The sequence below is a fragment of the Ailuropoda melanoleuca genome, chromosome 9 (genome assembly GCF_002007445.2).
Source record: "Ailuropoda melanoleuca isolate Jingjing chromosome 9, ASM200744v2, whole genome shotgun sequence".
Lineage (NCBI taxonomy): Eukaryota > Metazoa > Chordata > Mammalia > Carnivora > Ursidae > Ailuropoda > Ailuropoda melanoleuca.
In genome coordinates this window covers 67,226,395-67,246,204 of record NC_048226.1, presented here as the reverse complement: position 1 = coordinate 67,246,204, position 19,810 = coordinate 67,226,395, and the positions used below count along the sequence as shown (strand labels likewise).

The window sequence follows — 19,810 nt, the reverse complement described above, 5'->3', positions numbered from 1 at the left end:
CAGGGTTGTCCAGAGCCCAAGTGTTGACTGGGACCCAGGCCGTGCGCCCTTGTTTTATAGAGATCTTAGGGATGTGGGCTTCTTCCTTAAAGAGTTTATTTATTTATTTGAGAGAGAGAGAGACAGTCAGCAAGAAAGGGAACCCAAGCAGAGGAGTGGGAGAGGAAGAAGCAGGTTCCCGGTGGAGAAGCCCGATGAGGGACTCCTTTCCGGAACGTTGTAAACACACCCTAATCCGAAGACAGGTGCTTGGTGACTGCGCCACTCAGGCGCTCCGGGTTGTGGGCTTCTTGATTTTTCAGCCTGCCTTCTGGGGGAGGGGCCTGCCTGCCGGTACTCAGAAAACCCTGTTTGGGTAGAGTCTCTGTGTCCCTTGCGAGGGGGGATGGGGATGGGCACCCTGTGAGCCGGTATTTCCGGGCTTTTGTTCTCTGGCGGCTTTCCCTGGCGGTTTGCTATGCCTCTTCTGAGAGAGCAGCAGCGGCTGAAATTCAGCCTCTGTCTCAGAACAGAGGGATCGCGGATCGTTCTCCACTGATGTTCTGGCCACTTTAACTCTGTTTCTGTTGGTGCTGCTCAACCCTGCAGCATCCCGGGCTGTGCGCCCCACACCCGGCGTCCCAGCCCTCACTTCCAGGGCCGGCACGTCTCTGTCCTTTGTGTTTCCAACCCCGCCCGCCGCCAGCCGCCCCGCGCGGGCTCCCGGAGCTCCCCGTCTCAGTCTGGTGTCTCACGGGTGCTGACCGCGAGTCCGCCTGCTCCCCCGTGCAGGTGGCCCTCCAGCCGCCAGCCGCCCCGCGGACGCTCCCGGAGCTCCCGGTCTCAGCCTCGATCCAGTGAGCACACCGGAGCTCCGGAGCTCCGTGAGATGCTTGGTGGTGCACGCTCCCGGCTCACGGACTCAGTCTGCCGTTTCCAGAGTGCGGGTCCGCGGTCCGCCCGCTCCCCGGTGCAGGTGGCCCGCCAGCCGCCCTGCGCGCGCGCTCCTGGAGCTCGCGTTCTAAGTCTGTTGTCTCGCGGGTGCCGTCCGCGAGTCCGCCTGCTCCCCCGTGCAGGTGGCCCGCCAACCGCCAGCCGTCCCGCGTGCGCTCCCGGAGCTCCCTTCTCAGCCTGCTGTCTCAAGCGTGCGGGTCCGCGGTCTGTCCACTCCCCCTTGCAGGTGGCTACCGCTTCCCGGCGCCCTGACACGGCGGCTCCCTCCCCCTTCTGTTTAGCTTCCGATATCTGTGCGCGGTTTCACGGCTCCCCGCTTCGTACCTCGATACTCAGCGCTGGAGATGTTCATTTGTAGAGATCCAGATGTATCTTCCTGCGTCTCAGGCTGATTCCGTGGATATTCCTGCTGGTCTGGTACCTATCCAGCTCAACTCAGGGGACCGGCTGAAAAAGGTGTCCCCTACTCCTCCGCCATCTTAACCTCCCCCAGGAGAGTTTTTATTTCACATCTAGCATAGCATTAAAACAATATAATTATTATTTGACATCTTTATTTCTGACCCAATGGAAGCCTTTCAGTCTAAATCATGTTACTTCTACCTTATAATGTTTAACTTAACACATACTTCAGATAAAAAAAAGCATAAAAATCACATGTAGTACGGAAACAGAAAAACCAGCGAAGGGTCGATTTTTCACTATGTCTTTTGCTATTTGTACACAGTAAGTTTCCTTTACACAAAATTACTGTCAAAAGAGACAATTATGCTCAACTTGAAAATGTTGCCTAATATTTAAAAAATTAAGTGGAATATTCATTCAATATATTATTCGAAGTCCCAGTCAGAGCAATTAGGCAAGAAGAAGAAGAAATAATGGGCATCCAAAGTGGAAAGGAAGAAATAAAATTATCTATGTTCACAGAAGACATGACCTTGTATGTAGAAAATCCTAAAGATTCTACACACACACATACATTATTAGAATAAATTCAGCAAAGTTGCAGAATACAAAACAACACTCAAAAATCAGTTGTGTTTCTATACACTAACGGTGAATGATCAGGAAAGGAAATTAATAATACAATCCCATTTAAACTGCATCAAAAAGGATAAAATACTGGGGCACCTGGGTGGCTCAGTCAGGTAAGCATCTTACTCTTGATTTCCACTCAGGTCATGATCTTAGGGTTGTGAGATCAAGCCCTACGTTGGACTCCGTGCTGGGCATAGAGCCTGAAGAAGATTCTTTTTCTCCCTCTCCCCTTCCTCTCTCTCTCTCTCTCTCTCTCTCTCTCTCTCTCTCACACACACACACACACACACACACACACACACAAGAATAAAAAGAATAAAATACTTAGGAATACACACACACACACACACACAAGAATAAAAAGAATAAAATACTTAGGAATAAACTTAACCAAAGAGGTGAAACACTTGTATTCTGAAAACTACAAAATATTGCTAAAAGAAATGAAAAAAGATGCACATAAATGGAAAGATGTCCCATGTTCACGGATCAGAAAGCTTAATGGTTAAGATGGGGAGTTACTGTTTAATGGATACAGAATTTTTTAGTTGAGGAAGATAAAAACGTTTTAGTGATAGATGATAGTGATGGTTGCACAACAGCGCCACAGAATGGTACATTTAAAATAGTTAAAATGGTAATTTTATGGTGTATTTTACAATAAAAAAATTGACATATAAAAGTTAACCAGGACATAAAGCCATAATTAACAATATGTTAATAGTTAACAATAGTTAACAATAATAATCGTGAAATTGAGGAAATAACCTAGAAAGAAAACAGAGGCTAATGAAAATTAAAAAAGGGGAAAAACCAAAAAAACAAAACAAAAAGTGGTTCAAAGACATGGGAAGAGAAAATGAAAAGTTCTAGAAGGAGAGACTAAAGATAACGTAGAAGTATTTTTTTCAAGTGATATTGTCTGAGAACTTTCCAGAACTGAAAAAATATATACCACAAAACCTCAAATGTTGAGCAGGATAAATAACACATCTACACATAGTGGCAAAAATTTACTTAAGAAAGATTTATCAATGCATTGTGTTCCATAATTCATATGATAGTATACGTTAGGGACTTGAGTCAAAATGCAGAAATTATCATTTCAGGTTTGCCACTTATTCTCTGTCTGACCTCAAGCAAATTACTTAACCTCCGTAGCCACAAATTTTTCAGTATAAAATGGAAATGATAATATTAGCCACCTCATAACACTGGTTTGAGAATAAAAGAGATAATGCTTGTAAAGGTACTCAGTTTAGTGGGTACTTCAAAATATAAAGCTAATGTAAGTCTCCTCCATAAAATTTTTGCATTAGGCCCTGAGTTTAGACATATTTCTCTATATAAATAACGCAATGCCAACATTTTCAGTTTACCCTTTAATTTTAAAGGGTAGGCCTTTTATGTCCCCAGCTCTTGTAAAGACAAGGACAATACTGGGATTCACTCAGAACTAAAGCGGTCAAGTAGTCAGTCAAATGCCCCATGAAACTTGATAATAGATTCTCTATAACCTATTTTGGATTAAATAATTATGTCACTTCAATTAAACTTTTAATTTTCTCCTTAGCCATGGCTGTATGAAGAAGAGCCGGTCACAATAATTAAACGGTGTATCACAACTGCTCTATGCTTTTATAATACTACTATTTTGTTATAATGGGAGAGGAGGGTAGAATTATAAAACAATTTCAATGTAATAATTTTATTCAAATCTATCAACAACTTGTTACTGGGGCAATAACAAAAATATTAAGAGTAAACTCAGAGCTTCCTAATTAATGTGTGGAGACACCACGGGATGTGTCACAACTATGCTGAGACATAGATACCTTGGCTTTCAGAATCTTTGGATAGGATCTGAGGTAAATGGAACTTTCAATGACTTAGAAATTTTTCTGATTACTTCATACACAAATATCATTTTCTATATAAGCAATGACATGAAAAAGCTAGGGAAGCACTGCTCTAACTAACCACAAAATTTATACTTGAATCTGTATACAGATAGTTCTGTTGCTTACATGATAATATTGTTCATAGAATATCTTCTTAGAATCAAAAGATTATTAGAACAATGATTACCAAGAGGAGCAAAGGGGTGCTAGAGCTTTCTAGGAATGTCACTTCCAAATAGGAAGAAAGCCTTTTAAAATGGATTAACACAAAATATATGTGTATACTCTCCTCATTGTCCTTCCTGGCCCCATTTATTAAGTAGCTTCTCCAGTGAGAGAACAACGTTTTATTCCCTTTGGTAAGTAACATATTCAAATATTCATCAAAATTCATCAAAATTACAAAAATACTTTTAAAATGGAATTCAAAGAGTCACAGTAACATACGTAACATGCTAGAACTCAAAAGTAAAGTAATGAAAATTACAAAGATCATTACGCACAATTCTAGCAGTACCATAAACAAAGAGAAATCAGAAATGAAAAACTTGGGCACAAATTTTGAATTCTGGATAAATTAAACCACAGATTGAGTCATAGATGGAGCATTCATACACACATGAGAAAACAAGGATTGTATTTTCAGATATCATCCCTTACTGGCTAATTCTCAAAGGGGTAAATTTAAACTCAAAAGATACCTAGTTAACCTTGATCTCCACATAACTATTTTCTTGAGAGCAAGGACAGAAATTAAACATTAAATATTTAATACATAAGATACCTTCTAATTCATAAGGTTAGATTCAGCCCTAACACTGGTTATTATATCATAACAGTCTTCACAAAAATCTTCCTGCCATTTATGGAAAATAAAGCAGCTAAATTATTTTAAGATATTTCTCAGAGAACAAGTTTCACAAGTTATTGTAGGTTTCAAATCCATATTGGACTACTCACCTCTTTTCTTGACCACACTATCTAAATAAGAAAAGATGGTACATTTTGAAAATTTTTGCCACTTTTTCCTCCATGAGTCTGTGTTACCTTCTGCAAGCTGCTTTACATGGTCTTCCTCTAAATAAATGAATCTTTTGCACTAAGATTCTTTTATTTACAGATCTTCCTCACACGGATCAGATTAAATCCATAGCTAACACAAAACTAATAAATCCACTAGGAGCATTTTCATTGTTTATGTGTACAACTCAATCAGAAAGAATCCTCAACATTCTAAATTTAAATTAATTGCAGTAATGTAAGGAATTTATTATTAAAATCAATTTCTTTTCATGTGACTGAAAAAAATCTCCCCTTTGTTAATCTCTCCCTTTGTTAATTTCCCCATTTTGGCTAAGGAAGACATCATTCTTCTAGCTTATCATACTATAATACACCTACTACCACAAAATTGTTACTAATGTCATATTCATTTTTTAAGATCCATCTCAAATGTTACCTTCTCTGCAAAATCCCCACAGATCCCATAGAATAAAACTGTTAATCATACTCCTACAATTACAGGCCATGTTCATCTCTATTACTTCTTGTATCAGGGCCACCATGTCCTTTTGGGTAGGTTACACTGTACTTTGTGTGAATGGCAGTCCTAGATGCATGACCAACAGATGGGACCATTCCATGAGAGCACTGTCTTTACTGGTCTTTCAATGTTTTTAAAATATTTCTTTCTAAAAAAAACGTCTCCCCAAAACAGGTAGTCACGTTTATTTGGAAATCCCGGTAAATAAAAAACTTAGCAAACAACTGTTTAATGGAACACTCTCCTTTCTGCCAGTGAAATGTTTCTGTGATTTAACTTCATTTAACAATTTCACTTGTACTATCCTTGCCTAGGAATTTATCACCGAAAACTTTGATTACTCTTCCAAAGTATTTCACAAAGTATATCCTGTGCAATGTTAATATGTAGAAAAACAGTCTTTGGTTAACCAAGTTTGGACACTACTGCATTCAATATAGTGGGCGTTTTTTGGGTTTGTTTTTGTTTTCCAACTGCAGGAGATTTTGTATTCTAAGAACATTAGGAATCTCCAAGAAAGAACTCACGGCTTTTACCCTAGAAGGGATAAGCCCCATTGACCTCATAATGGCACGTTTCTAGATTCTTGACCTAACCTCATCAAAAAGTAATACCCATCACTCAGGTCCCTGTGTTTCTCAGAATTTAGAATGAGCAGGGATAGAGAAGCTGCTTGTGCCGTTGTCTAATAGATCTATTCTAACATGTGTTAGAGTCTCAAAGCAAGTAAAAAATAATGCTCATTTAACTGAGTTTGATTGCCATTACTGATTTTTTTGAAAAAAAAGGTACTTTCTTCTTTCTCCAATTCTTTGCCAATAACTTTATTTCCACAGGAAATGATATCTTTATGCAAAAACAAAAACATAACTTCTACCTCTATCTTTCATAGTAGTTCTCAGTGGTGCAAGTTCAGCCCTCTAGGGTGTGTTTTAAAAATGTATTAGGATGTTTTTAGTTGACTCAATGACTGGGTGTCACTACTGGCATTTAAAGGTTAGGAGCAGGGGAATAAAGAGGTTCTATGATGAATAAGACAGTCCTGGAAAACAAAAACTACCTCATAGAAATTTTTTTTAAAGATTCTGTTTACTTATTTGACAGAGAGAAAGAGAGCCCGAGTAGGGTGGGGAGGGGGCAAAGGGAGAGGGACTCCCCACTGAGCAGGGAGCCCAACGTGTGGCTCGATCCTAGGACCCTGGGATCGTGATGTGAGCCGAAAGCAGACACTTAACTGACTGAGCCACCCAGGCACTCCCTAGCTCACAGAAATTTACACAGGTGAAAATCTTGTGTATAAATATTTGGAAATAAAATTGAATTCAGTTTTAGACTAAACACTATTTTTTTGGCATTTCTGCACGACTTTATTATACACTAAGAGTTCCAGAAACATAACTACTGAAATGAAAAGAAGAATAAATATTGTTTTGTTCAAAACTTTACCAGGGTTGCCGCTATTTCAGAAAATGATGCCACCAACAAATGATGCCACAACAGTACCACTTATGGCACTGGATATAGACCTTCAGAGTCTATAACTCACATTCACAGTCACTATATGTACCTGACGACTTCATTAGGTCTTCTTCTAACATAGTCATGCCTGAGCATTTATACATATATTGAAATACATGTTATTATACCTTCAATTATATTCCTTTAATCCTTTATATTTTACTTAAGATATTAGATATTTTTGAAACTATATGTATATGTGGATTATATATTTTTTATTTTCCTTTCAGGATAGTAAAGGGGCTTTATAAAATATTTGTTATAAAAGGTCACTGGCACGTTAGGTAAAGTTAGGATGCTAAAAATGAAAAGAAAGGTTTCTATGGCTGGAAGGGAGAAGGAGAGGACTTTGGGTCTGACAGGACTGAAAACCACTAATGTAAAAATAATAATAACACCATGGTTTACAAAAAGGGCAGGGGCAGAGAACAAGGGAAAGGAGCATGAGCCTCTTTTTCACTCAGCTTCTAAGTTTCCATACTCCTGAGGAAACATACCTTTACTGTGTCTCAGTTTTTTCCATTCCAGAGAACCCCCACTTTCCTGAGCTACCCGACTACCTACTGAACGTAATTAAAATCCTGGAATCTAAAAGGAACATTAATAAGCAGCCATTGCTACCACAGCTCCCCATGAGCCTTCTAAACCTGCCAGCTTCCACAGAAGTGAGGTCATCTTCATTCTCAATCCTGATATACAACTCTGTGGTATATATCACCCTTCACTGGCAACAATTTTTCAGAAACACTTACCTCAGTAGTAGTTCCAACATCAGCAGATGGGCTGCATGTGCTGGTATCGGGAGGAGCTGTGCCTACACTGCTTCTCACTGGAGAACCAGGGACCGGCCCTGCCATGGTTTCTGGATAGGCTGAGGAAGGACTGAGATTGCCTCTCCTCTGAATCTTATTCCAAACCTTATTCATGATCTCGGTTAGCTCATATAAGAGCTGCACCTGAGCAGAAGAAAAAAAAAAAAAAAAAAAGGGAAAACAAGCCTTTCAACTTCTAGTCACAATTAACTAAATTACTACATGTGAGAAAATTAAGGAAAACAAAAATACATGAAATAAAAATCTATTAATGCACCACTGTGCTCTATAATCTATGATATATAATTATATATATAATATATATAATTGTGCATATGATCATGAATATTTTATGATACTATGATTCTGATGAGATATGCAGAGAAAATTCATATAACAAGTTTACAATTTTAAGTATTTTACCATGATTTGAATTTGAAGTAGATACAATGAATTTACCCACACTTCAACTCTGCTACATATTCATACCGTGATACCTTATGAGCAACTTAGCATATTTGTGGGAAAATCATGTTAACATGGTAATAATGCTAATAAAACAGCTTACTTATTATGGGAGTGGATTGCTTTTAATATAGGACTAATACAACAAACACAAAGAAATGCCTCTTAAGCAGAGGTCAGTATCAGAATTAGATATCAAATATATAGTAGTAAATATGATTATTTAATTACATATGAAATGATTACCATTCTTATTTCTATATGATTTCCACATTCAAATTCTTATTTTTCTCAGGAATAAAACTGAAACAGGATTTCTTGCCCAGCAAAATAAAGTAAAAAAGAATGACATAACATAGAACAGTAAAAGGAAAATGTTACATATAAGACTTCGCTATAGATAAAGAACATAAACTATCCAACCTACTATTCCCCTTGGATTTGTCATTCCAATATTCAGAGAAAAAAACTGTTTAACTTGCACATTGTTTGACTAAGTTCTAAGATATTTACATAAGATTTCATAAATAAGCATTAATCATGGAATTTGTATGACAACATATTGCCATATACTGTATAAAACAAGCCCAAGGAAAAAAAATGCAAACAAAATATATAAGCAAATCCACAGCTGGATACCATATTCCGCTTGCCATTTTTTAAAAAAGTGAAATTCTCATATTTATAAGAAGTTTCAGCCCCAGGACACATCCAGATGATAAAACTGGCTTCTTATGTGGGCAGAACAGATGCATAAAAACACTGTTGTCAACCCTTATTTGATATAAAACAGTACTTGGGTTACAGTTTTCTCTTGCTTTTTGTGTGATGAAGTCTCAAATCTCAGGTTATAGTTCTTTTTGTTTAAAAAAATAATCTAATGGCTAGAGATCTTACAAAAAGCCTCTCAGAAAAATTTCAGTTCAAATTCTTTTGTCCTTCATAATCAAGAAAAAGTTCTCGTTAAAAAGAAACAATTTTGTTGCAAACCATATTTTGAAAACAGATTCTTTTACTTTCTCTTAAACAATTAAAACTGACAAATACAGAAAGCATAAACCAAAGAAATCAAGTTCTAAATACTTCTGAGGGCGTAAGGTTTATTTACTTAAGAGAACTGATGCTTTTATTGTCACTATTTCTTATTCCCTTCAACAATTACCCTTAAATAATTGTGTATGAAAGTCACTAAGCACATTGTGTAGTTACTGCACCAAGCAAACACGTAAACTTTAAACATATTTTTATTTTCAAAGGAGAAAGTTGCTATCACAGAATTCAGACATCCCAAATTCAGAGGTTTTTAAAAAAATAAAAAATTTAAAGATAAACGTTCAACTCTTATTCTCCAAGCTGTACTGAAAACTATGCCAATTCAAGCCACAATGAGCTACCATTACCCACCTATTAAAAGAGCTAACTTTAAAAAGCCTAACCATACCAGTATTGGCAAAGATGTAGAACACTTGAAATGCTCCTTTACTGCTGATGGGAAAGCAAAATTTAGAATACAGTTTAATGGCTTCTGAAAAAGACATACACCTATCATATGGTCCAGCCATTTCACTCCTGTTTCCCCCCAAGAAAAATGAAAGTCTATGTCCGCACAAAGACCTGAATACAGACATTCATAGCAGTTTTTCTGTAGTAATCTACAACTGGAAAAAAATCTCAAATGTTCACCAGTAAGGAGATAAACAAAATACAGTATATATCCATGTAACAGAATGATATCTATCAATAAAAAGAAATCAATATGAATTCATGAAAAACATGGCTTAATCTCAAGATGTGCTGAATGAAAGAAGCTAGTCAAAAAAAATTTTTTTAAAAAGGAGAGCTAGAGACACAGGATACAACTGTATGATTCTATTTGCATGGTATCTTAGCAAATGACAATTAATCCATAATGACAGAATCAGTAGTTGCCTGGAATAAGGGGAAGAAGTGAAATGGAGGATAACAAAGTAGCATAAAGAAACTTTTGAGGATGACAGATGCACGCATTATCTTGATTCTGAGAATGGTTTCATGTGCCAAATCTTACAGCATTAATTTAAACATGTGCAGTTTATTGTATGTAAGAATATCCCAATAAAACTTCAAAAATTTCTAAAAAATGAGCACCGTGTGAGGCAGTTTTATGTGTATGTATGAAGGTGACTGAGTATCAACAATACCTTCTATATCAAAAACTTAACTGAATATCAAAAGTGTAATATTTTACTGTTGAAAAATTAATTTCATATATACTTTCTCATTTAATCTATAGCCAATCAGAAAGGAGACTTAATTGGACTGGAGAGGCTGAGATAATTCTCAAGGAGATACATTCCTGAAGGATAGATGCAATTTAAGTGGATGCAAAAGGCCATTCTAGTCATAAGACTAGCAAGAGCAATAGCCAAGAGCAGCAAATGATATAGGGGCAACAAAAAAGTCTATCCAGTTAGGCAGGAAGAACTTGCTCTGCAGGGTATTAGGAGAGAGAGTCCGATACAACAGTAACCATAAAGATAGAAGAAGGAAACCATGGATATACAATTTCAATGGAAATCAAGCAGGAATGGAATTTCAACAAAAGATTACTAATCCGTGGTGAACACCAAAGAGGTCTAAGTGAATACAAACTTAAAAAGGCTAGCTCATCTGGCACGCAGGTTGTCACTAATCATTAGAACTCAGTTTCAAAAAAGAGTTTTGCCAAAAAATTTTTTAAAAAGCCTTTTCATATAAAAGCATAACTCTTACCCAGTCTAATTTTGCTTAAAGATAAAAATGAAAATAAGGGGCTCTGAAAAATTAAAAATGAGTGAGTGAATACAAATCCAGTTTTGTCTAAACTCAATGCTGTGTTCCTAGACAGTGATGTCAAATTCCACTACCTTTCTGAAAACTGAACATAATTTACAGCAATAAAAACTATGAATAAACAGGATAAAAGCATAAATCCATTCTTTCTCTAGTTCCACATATTTACAACACAAAGATGCAAAGATGGTTTTATGTTCCTAGAAATGCCTTTATAAGAAAACAAAATATATCAATTTATTGGTTAAAGGAAACTGAAATTTTATTATATTAAAAATAGGATTCTATAGGGTCTTTTAGAATAAATACAATTGTTAAGGTTAAAGAGACTAATGTTCTAAAGACATTAAAGAGAATTGGGTAACTTTGGTAAAACAGTTAAGTTAAAGGGAAGGGTTAATGAAAATCACCGTTAGAAAAAAAACTCTGAATATTCAACTGAGTTAAATATTTATACTGTCTAAGGCCCTTGAATGGCAATGAGTTCTAGGAACTGACATAGTAGTTTAGTTCACCATAGTTGATACACAGTCCTACAATAATGTCTGCATGAAAATGAATTTGTTCTGGGTATGCCCTACATACAGAGCTTGCCCTTTATTTTAAAATATATAAACTACTTGAAGGTTTTGTATCTAAGCAATAATGAATCAAATTAATTAATATACCAGTATCAAGACTTCTGATATCACTCAAATGGAGAAACAAAAAAATGGTATTTATGAAGGAATTATTTCCTTAAAATGGAATCAAGAATCTTATGTACTGGCTACAAATCAATACTCTGCAAAGCTTCTGATAACATATGCAAAATTTGGTGGATATATACATTGTTTCAGGGAACAGGCTCATAGCTTTTACCAGACTCTCAAAGAAGTCCATGGCACAAAAAAGAACAAGAAGCACTGGCATTCACAAAAACAAAACCAAAACAGAAGGATTAGTGAAAAACCACTAAAAAAAAAAAAAGGTTATTTTGAGTCATTAATCTTAAAAATAAATGGTAAATTTCAAGATGCATGTGGATGTATTTCAGGGGCCCACAATATTCTTTATAAGGTAGGATACCCAGAAAATAAAAATACACCTATACATATATTTGACCAAGAAAGATGAAACAATTTTGGTAAAAGATGCCATAAAGGCAAATAACTGCATTACAAATACAGGGTTTATATTTATAGAGCCTAAGGGAGGCTCCTCAAATGGCTAAGAAATTTAACAGAAAAACTGGGTAAATGATATAAATTATCAATTTATAAAAAAAATTCATTGGCCAATAAACACTCAAAAACTGTTCAACCTTATTAATAATTAAGAAAATACAAATTAATGTAAGTAATATGAATTGTCAATGCACAAACGCAATGGCCAATAAACATTTAAGAAGATGCTCGAACATCTGGTTTCATTTCCCTTTAGCCTGAAAGACTTCAAGATTCCTTATAATGCAGTTCTACTGGCAATAGATTCCTTTATGTGAAAATATCTTTATTTGGTCTTTATTCATAAACATGTATTTTTTTAAATATAGAATTTTGGGTTGAGAGGCTGTATTTTTTTTAATTTTCTCAATTTAAAGATGTTGCTCTTTTGACCTTCACATTCAGAAGTAAGCTAAAAATCAAACCTTGGTTCTCTTGTATGTAATGCATTATTTTTCTCATGATACTTTCAAGATGGGTTCGTTATCTGTGGCTTTCAACAGTTGCATTAAGATGTGTGTAGGCACGGCCTTCTTCATGTTATATGGGCCAAGGGCAGGCCACCCCATAGTGGGTCACTCTGACATGAAGAATATATTGAATTAAAAAACAACCAAAACCCAGCAGATTCAGGAAAAGCTCTTTACCTCCCCCAACAACTGCCTCAAAGAATTTAGGAGAGGAACTGCTCTAGGAATAGAATTATGACCACAAAGAACTACATTATGATAAGAATGAGGTATAGTAGATAGGGAGGAATGAAGGAAGGCCTGTTTGATCAAATTCCTCTATGTCCCATTGTTTCTGAGTGACTCAGCAAACATGAATTTACTAAACATTTACTCTTTTTCATCTTCTGTAAATTGCATTCCTTTCCTCTGAAGTCCCAGACCCCTATCCCTTCTCCTTAGTCCAAGATGACATATATACCTAATTTTGCCTATCTTTGGAATTTCCATTTCTTGTGGATTCCCCACGCGTACGCTATTTTTGTTGCTGTTTCAAGTTTTTATTTAAATTCTAGTTAGTTAACATATAGGGTAATATTGGTTTCAGGAACAGATTTTAGTGATTCATCACTTACACATAACACTCAGTGCTCATTATAACAAGTGCCCTTCTTAATGCCCATCACCCATTTGGTCCATCCCCCACCCACCTCCCTCCATCAACCTTCAGTTTGTTCTTTATAGTTAAAAGTCTCTTATGGTTTGCCTCCCTCTTTTTTCCCCTCCTACCCCTATGCTCACCTGTTTTGTTTCTTAAATTCCACACAGAAGTGAAATCATATGGTATTTGTCTTTCTCTGACTGACTTATTTCACTTAGCATAACAGACTCTAGCTCCATCCATGTCTTTGCAAATAGCAAGATTTCATTCTTTTTGATGGCTAAGATTCCATTGTATGTGTGTGTGTATGTACGTACGTATGTATGTATATGTATGCCTGTGTTCTCCTCTAGGATTTGGATGGTTCCCTGTCTCACATTTAAGTCTTTCAACTCTTGTACATGCTATTAAATTTGATTTTCTGTTAATCTGTCTGATGTCAACTTGATTCTTAGTCCGCCTAAAAGGACCTTGAAGGGACAGAATAGTCTCGCTCCCCGACAGTGTGTTTATCTCATTCATCTTTGTTTTCCTCATTTCTGGATGAGGTATGTAATACTAGACTTGTAGTACCCAATAAATATTTTTCTATACTTGGGGGAAAAAAATCAAATCATCTTTTGTAATTTTGACAGTATCCAGAGTGAGTCTGCAAGCCTATACTAAAGCAACCACTCACAAGAAAGACGTTTACTTGGAGTCTCTCTCTCTTTTTTTTTTTTTTAAGTAGGTTCCACATCCAGCATGGAGCCCAACACGGAGGTTGAACTAACAACCATGAGATCAAGACCTGAGCCAAAATCAAGAGTTCAACACTCAACCAACTGGACCACCCAGGTGCTCCTGGAGTCTCATTTTTAATCATTAAAATTTAGGTTCATCTGGCACACAAGGATATAAAATAGTATTAACTCTTGAACAAATCTTTGAGTACACAAAGATTCTTCAGAGTGCTATACTGTTTTGTGGTTTCCTAGCCCTTCGGGAACACTGCTACATTCCACAAGGGATATTTAACAATGTACAAAAAGGCTCTCACATTTTACATCAGAGTCAATTTAAACTAACAAAATGGCATTCATATAGCATTTCAGAGTTTACAAGGTGTTTTCACAACATTTCTTAAGTATCTCACATAAACTTCCCAACAATCCTGCAATCAACTTTGGTTATAGAAACTGGTAATAAACAGAAGTTGGTTTATGAGGACTTACGAAAAAGACAGTTAGAATTAAATGAATAGATAAGAATTATTACATTTTGGGTAAAGGGATTCTTGAGGCATGATGTTCATTCAGCCTCGGATTATTTTTCAAAAATAAAAGCTCTTGGTATTTGGGGAGCAGCAGCAAGGAGGCTCTGGGAGCCAGGTGAAGGAGGTAAGGACAAAAGAAGTGGACGCAGACATGAGAAGGAAATACCAGACCAAAACTAAGCTCTATCTAGGTGATGACTTTGCTTAGAACCAGTTTGTATTTAAAAACAACAACAACACCTGAGCTCAATTCCAAATGAAGTGGATATCCAATGAAGATATTAGAGAGCTCTAGGTTTGAGCCACATTACATTTAATAAGATTCCACAGAAATCACAATACAACTGAGTATCTCAAAGTAAAAGAGAAATTTTTTAAAAGATTAATGGTGGCTTCCCAAGTTAAACAATAATGGTAATAAAATTTATTCTCAGCTAGGATAGCTATGGATATCCAGAACATGTAGAGTAGGACAATCCTCTCAAGGCTAAAATGACATTCGTAAGTTCCTAAAATAGAAAGTCTCTGGTAGACAACTCCAAGTAGCAGTTAGCTATCATATAAGGATTAAGGTACTACTAAATATAAACTATGAATACAAAAAATGTTTTCTATTTTCTCCAGAAGTTTCTTCATCTCCTTTTGTAATTTGTTCTTAGGATCATTCCCTCCTCCTTCCCTCTCCCTTCTCCAGGCAACTAGGAATCTTTCTGTCACTATATAGTAGACTGCATACTCTAACATTTTATACAGATGTAATTATACAGTAAGTAATCTTTTTTTGTCTGACTTTCTTCACTCGGCATAATGATTGTAATATTCATTCATGATGCTGCACTTTATCAATAATTCAGTCCTTTTTATGGCTAAGTAGTATTATATTGTATGGATTGGCCATAATATGTTTAATTATTCACCTATTGATGAACATTTGGGCTGTGCTCAGTTTTAGGCTATACAAAATAAAGCCGCCAAATACATCACTATAGAAGTCTCCGCATGGACATATATTTTTGTTTCTCTGAGGAAAAACTGAGGAAGGAATGACTGTTATATGCTAAGTGCATGTTATTCTTTTTCAGGAATTTCCAAGTTGTTTCCAAAGTTGTATAATTTTCATATTCCCAGCAACAGAATACAAAGAGTTCTAGATGATTCACAATGCTTATCGTTTTTATTTTAGCCAATCTAACCAGTGTATAGTGGATTGTCTTCATGTTTTATTTTGTTTTTCCCTGACAAATAATGATGATGAGCACCTTTTCAGGTGTTTACTGACCAGTAACATCTTGAGTGGTAAATGTCTGTTAAACCTTAGCCCTGGGATTTGTCTTCATTTTATTTTTAACTGTTCTTTGTTGTCATGTTAACAGGTAGAAAGCATTCTTTAAATATTCTGGATAACAATTAGACAAATATTTTATTTTTTTAAAGCTTTTATTTATTTGAGAGAGAGAGAGCGCACGCGTGCACGCACAAGCAGGGGGAGGAGGAGAAGGAGAGGGAGAAGCAGACACCCTGCTTAGCAGGGATTCCCAATGCGGGCGGGGCTCAATGTCAGGACCCTGGGATCACGACGTGAGCTGAAGACAGATGCTTAACCAACTGAGCTGCCCAGGCACCCCTTGACAAATATTTTACAAATACTTTCTCCTATGGGTGCCTGGATGGCTCAGTTGAATTTCTGACTCTTGATTTCAGCTCAGGTCATGATCTTGGGATTGTGGTATCGAGCCCTGCAACAGAATCCCTGCTCAGTGAGGAGTCCGCTTGAGATTCTCTCTTTCCCTCTCCGTCTGCCTCTCCTGCCCCCAACGCGTGCTTTCTCTAACAAATTAAAATTGTATTTAAAAAAAACCCTTTCTCCTAGTGTATGGCTTCCTGCTGTCTTACTGTGTCTTACAAAGAGAAAATGTTTTTAAACCTGATTATGCCCAATATCAAGATCAATCTGGGGAGAGCTGCCCTTTGAACAATATTGACTCATCCAATCTATGAACAGGTTTCTCTCTCCAGTTAGGTTCTTTAAATTCTCTCAGGAATGCTTTCTGGTTTTCAAGGTAAGAGGTCTTGGACATCTTTAGTTAGATACATTTGTTTCTGTTTCTGGGCACCAATATAAATGGAATGGATTCATTCCATTTTCCAATTGTTTGTTGCTACTATATAAAAATACAGTTGATTTTTATTCATTACTCGTCTCCTGCAACCTTGATAATTTTATTAATTCCATTAATAAATTCCCCGAAGATTTTCTATAAAATATTTTATCATAAACAAATAGAAAGATCTTTACTTCTTTCTTATCTTTATGCCTTTTAATTTCCTTTGGTTTATTGGAACGGCTAGGACATCTAGTATGATACAGAGCAAGTAGTAAAAGCAGGCATTATGGGCTTTTTTCATATTTTAGTGGAAACAATTCAGTATGATATTAAATATGATATTTCATTTTCTACATATATCCTTAAGCAGTTTTGAAAAATACTCTAATATTTGTAATTTGCTAAGAGTTTTTATCATGAATGGGTAGTTAAATTTTGTCAAATGTTTTACCTGCAAATATGGAAATTATCATAAGATTTTTCTCAACTCTTTTACTGATATGGTGAATTCTACCAAATGATTTTTGAATATTAAACCAAACCTGAATTTCTAAGATGAATCCTACTTTATCATCATTTATTAACCTTTTTATGTATTACTATATTGATTTTCTAATATTTGATTAAGAATTTTTACATCTATTTTCATGAGGGATATTGATTTCTAATTCCTTCTTTTGCAAAGACTTTTTCAGGTTTGGTAATAGGATTATACTGGCTTCATAAAACAATCTGGGAAGGAATCCTTCATTCTCTATCTCTGGAAAAAAATTTGTGAAAATTTCCTATTTTTTTCGCTTAAATATTTGATAAAATTCACCCATTGGGGCCTGACTTTGTCTTCAAAATCATTGAACGCTACATCAAAAACCAATGATGTACTATACAGTGGCTAACTGCACATAATAAAATGCAAAAAAAAATTTGTTTTGATATCACATTTAATTTCTTTTATAAATATAAAAGGATATTCAGATTTTCAATTTTGTATCACTTTTGTACAGTTATTTTATAGTAAAAATACCTACTTCATCTAAATTATTACACATGCTGGCATAAAGTGGTTCATATCCTATTATTCTCTTAAAGTCTATAGGATCTGCGAGATAATGCTCCTCCTTCATTCCCAATATTGGTAATTGTGTTTTATCTTTCTCTCTTTTTTTATTGTACTAGTTATCTCTTATCTTTATTAACTTTACCCTTTTACTTCTTTTGGGTTTATCTTCTTTTCTTAGCTTTCTAGAGTGGAACCTTAAGTGAATGACTTAAGATCTTTCTTCCTTTCGGGGCCCCTGGGTGGCACAGCGGTTAAGCGTCTGCCTTCGGCTCAGGGCATGATTCCGGCGTTGTGGGATTGAGCCCCACATCAGGTACCTCCATTACGAGCCTGCTTCTTCCTCTCCCACTCCCCCTGCTTGTGTTCCCTCTCTCGCTGGCTGTCTCTATCTCTGTCGAATAAATAAAATCTTAAAAAAAAAAATCTTTCTTCCTAATGTGAATATTTAAAATTATGTTTTTCCTCTGAAGACTACTTTACTATATCCACTTTTTTTGTCATTCAACCAAAATATTTTATGTCCAAGTGATTTTGCCTTTGATTCATAGTTCAGAAGCATGTTTACTGTCCAGATATATACAGTTTTTTATAATTTATTACTTAGACCTAATACATTTTGACTATGATTAAGTAATATACTTTATTTTGATCTCGTAAACAAAATGAAACAATGTACATCTGAAACAATGTGTAGTCCATGTTTGTTAGATATGGTGCTCTATAAATGTCAATTAGATCAAAGTGAGTTTGTAGTATTTTTCATTCTTCTAGATCTCCAATTATTTATTTTTATCTGGTTGCTTTAGCAAACGCTGAGAAAGGTGTTATAAAACTTCCTTACTATGTCTGTGGTATTTATTTTTCATCTAGTTGCTTTATAATTGCTGACAGAGATTGTAAAAAAGTTCCTACTATGCAGTATTGAATAGAATCATCTGTTTTTTCCTTTAATTCTACCCATTTTTGTTTCATGTCAGTATTTATCTCTAGTAATACGCTTTTTCCTTATGTTTATTTGATATTAAAATAACCAAGTCCAGCCGTATTATGCTGTTTGTATGGTACACTGTTCCTATGCATTTATTTATATCTGTTTCCTTATATTTCAAGTGCTTCTCTTTTAGGCAATATATAATAGAGTCTTGCTCTATAAATCTTTGCCTTTTAATAGGAATAGCTGGACCAGAGGTCAGCAAACTTTCCGTTTAAGGGTCAGATAGTAAATATTCTAAGCTTTGTTGTGAGCCATACTGTTTTCTGGTGCTGCTACTTAATTCTGCATAGCAGCAAACTCAGACAAAATGTAAAAACTGGGTTTCTGGACTGCAGGCTTTTGTTTGCTAACTCATGGTCTAAACACTCCTAGTTAACATCATTAACATTTAACATCGTTATGAGAATAGTTCAGCTCTACCACTTTATTCATTTATTTATTTTTGTTACCAGTTTTTATTTAATACTAGTTAGTTAACATATAGGGTAATATTGGTTTCGGGAGAATTTAGTGATTCATCACTTACATATAACACCCAGCGCTCCTCACAACGAGTACCCTCCTTCATACCCATCACCCATTTAGCTCATGCCCCACCCACCTCCCCTCCCTTAATCCTCAGTTTGTTCTCTATAGTTAAGAGTCTCTTATGGTTTGCCTCCCTCTCTTTTTTTCCCCCTTCCCCTATGCTCACCTGTTTTGTTTCTTAAATTCCACACAGAAGTGAAATCATATGGTATTTGTCTTTCTCTGACTGACTTATTTCGCTTAGCATAATAGACTCTAGCTCCATCCACATGGTTGTATATGGCAAGATTTCATCTCTGTTTCTACCCTGTTTTCAAACTCTTTTACCGTATATTGACTTCTTTAGGTCATTTGAATATTTTTTGGTATTCCATTTTAATACATCTGTTGGCTTTTTGGCCATATCTCTTTATATTTTTGCATTTTATTCTTAGTAGTTATTTTAGAAGATTATAATATATGTTGAAAAACTTTCATAGTCTAGTTAGAGTTTACATTGTAGCACTTCACACGATATTTAGAAATCTGGCAG

General features: G+C 35.9%; 1 protein-coding gene across 10 annotated transcripts in view; it reads right to left on the bottom strand.

Annotated features, from left to right (window-relative positions):
- VPS13B (vacuolar protein sorting 13 homolog B) overlaps nt 1-19,810 on the bottom strand; it is a 768,204-nt gene that overhangs the window by 334,501 nt on the left and 413,893 nt on the right. For all 10 annotated transcript variants that reach the window (XM_034668364.1, XM_019810220.2, XM_034668365.1 and 7 more), the window contains one exon: nt 7,686-7,889. In XM_034668364.1, coding sequence (XP_034524255.1) covers nt 7,686-7,889 — 204 coding nt within the window. The remainder of the gene's footprint in view (nt 1-7,685; nt 7,890-19,810) is intronic.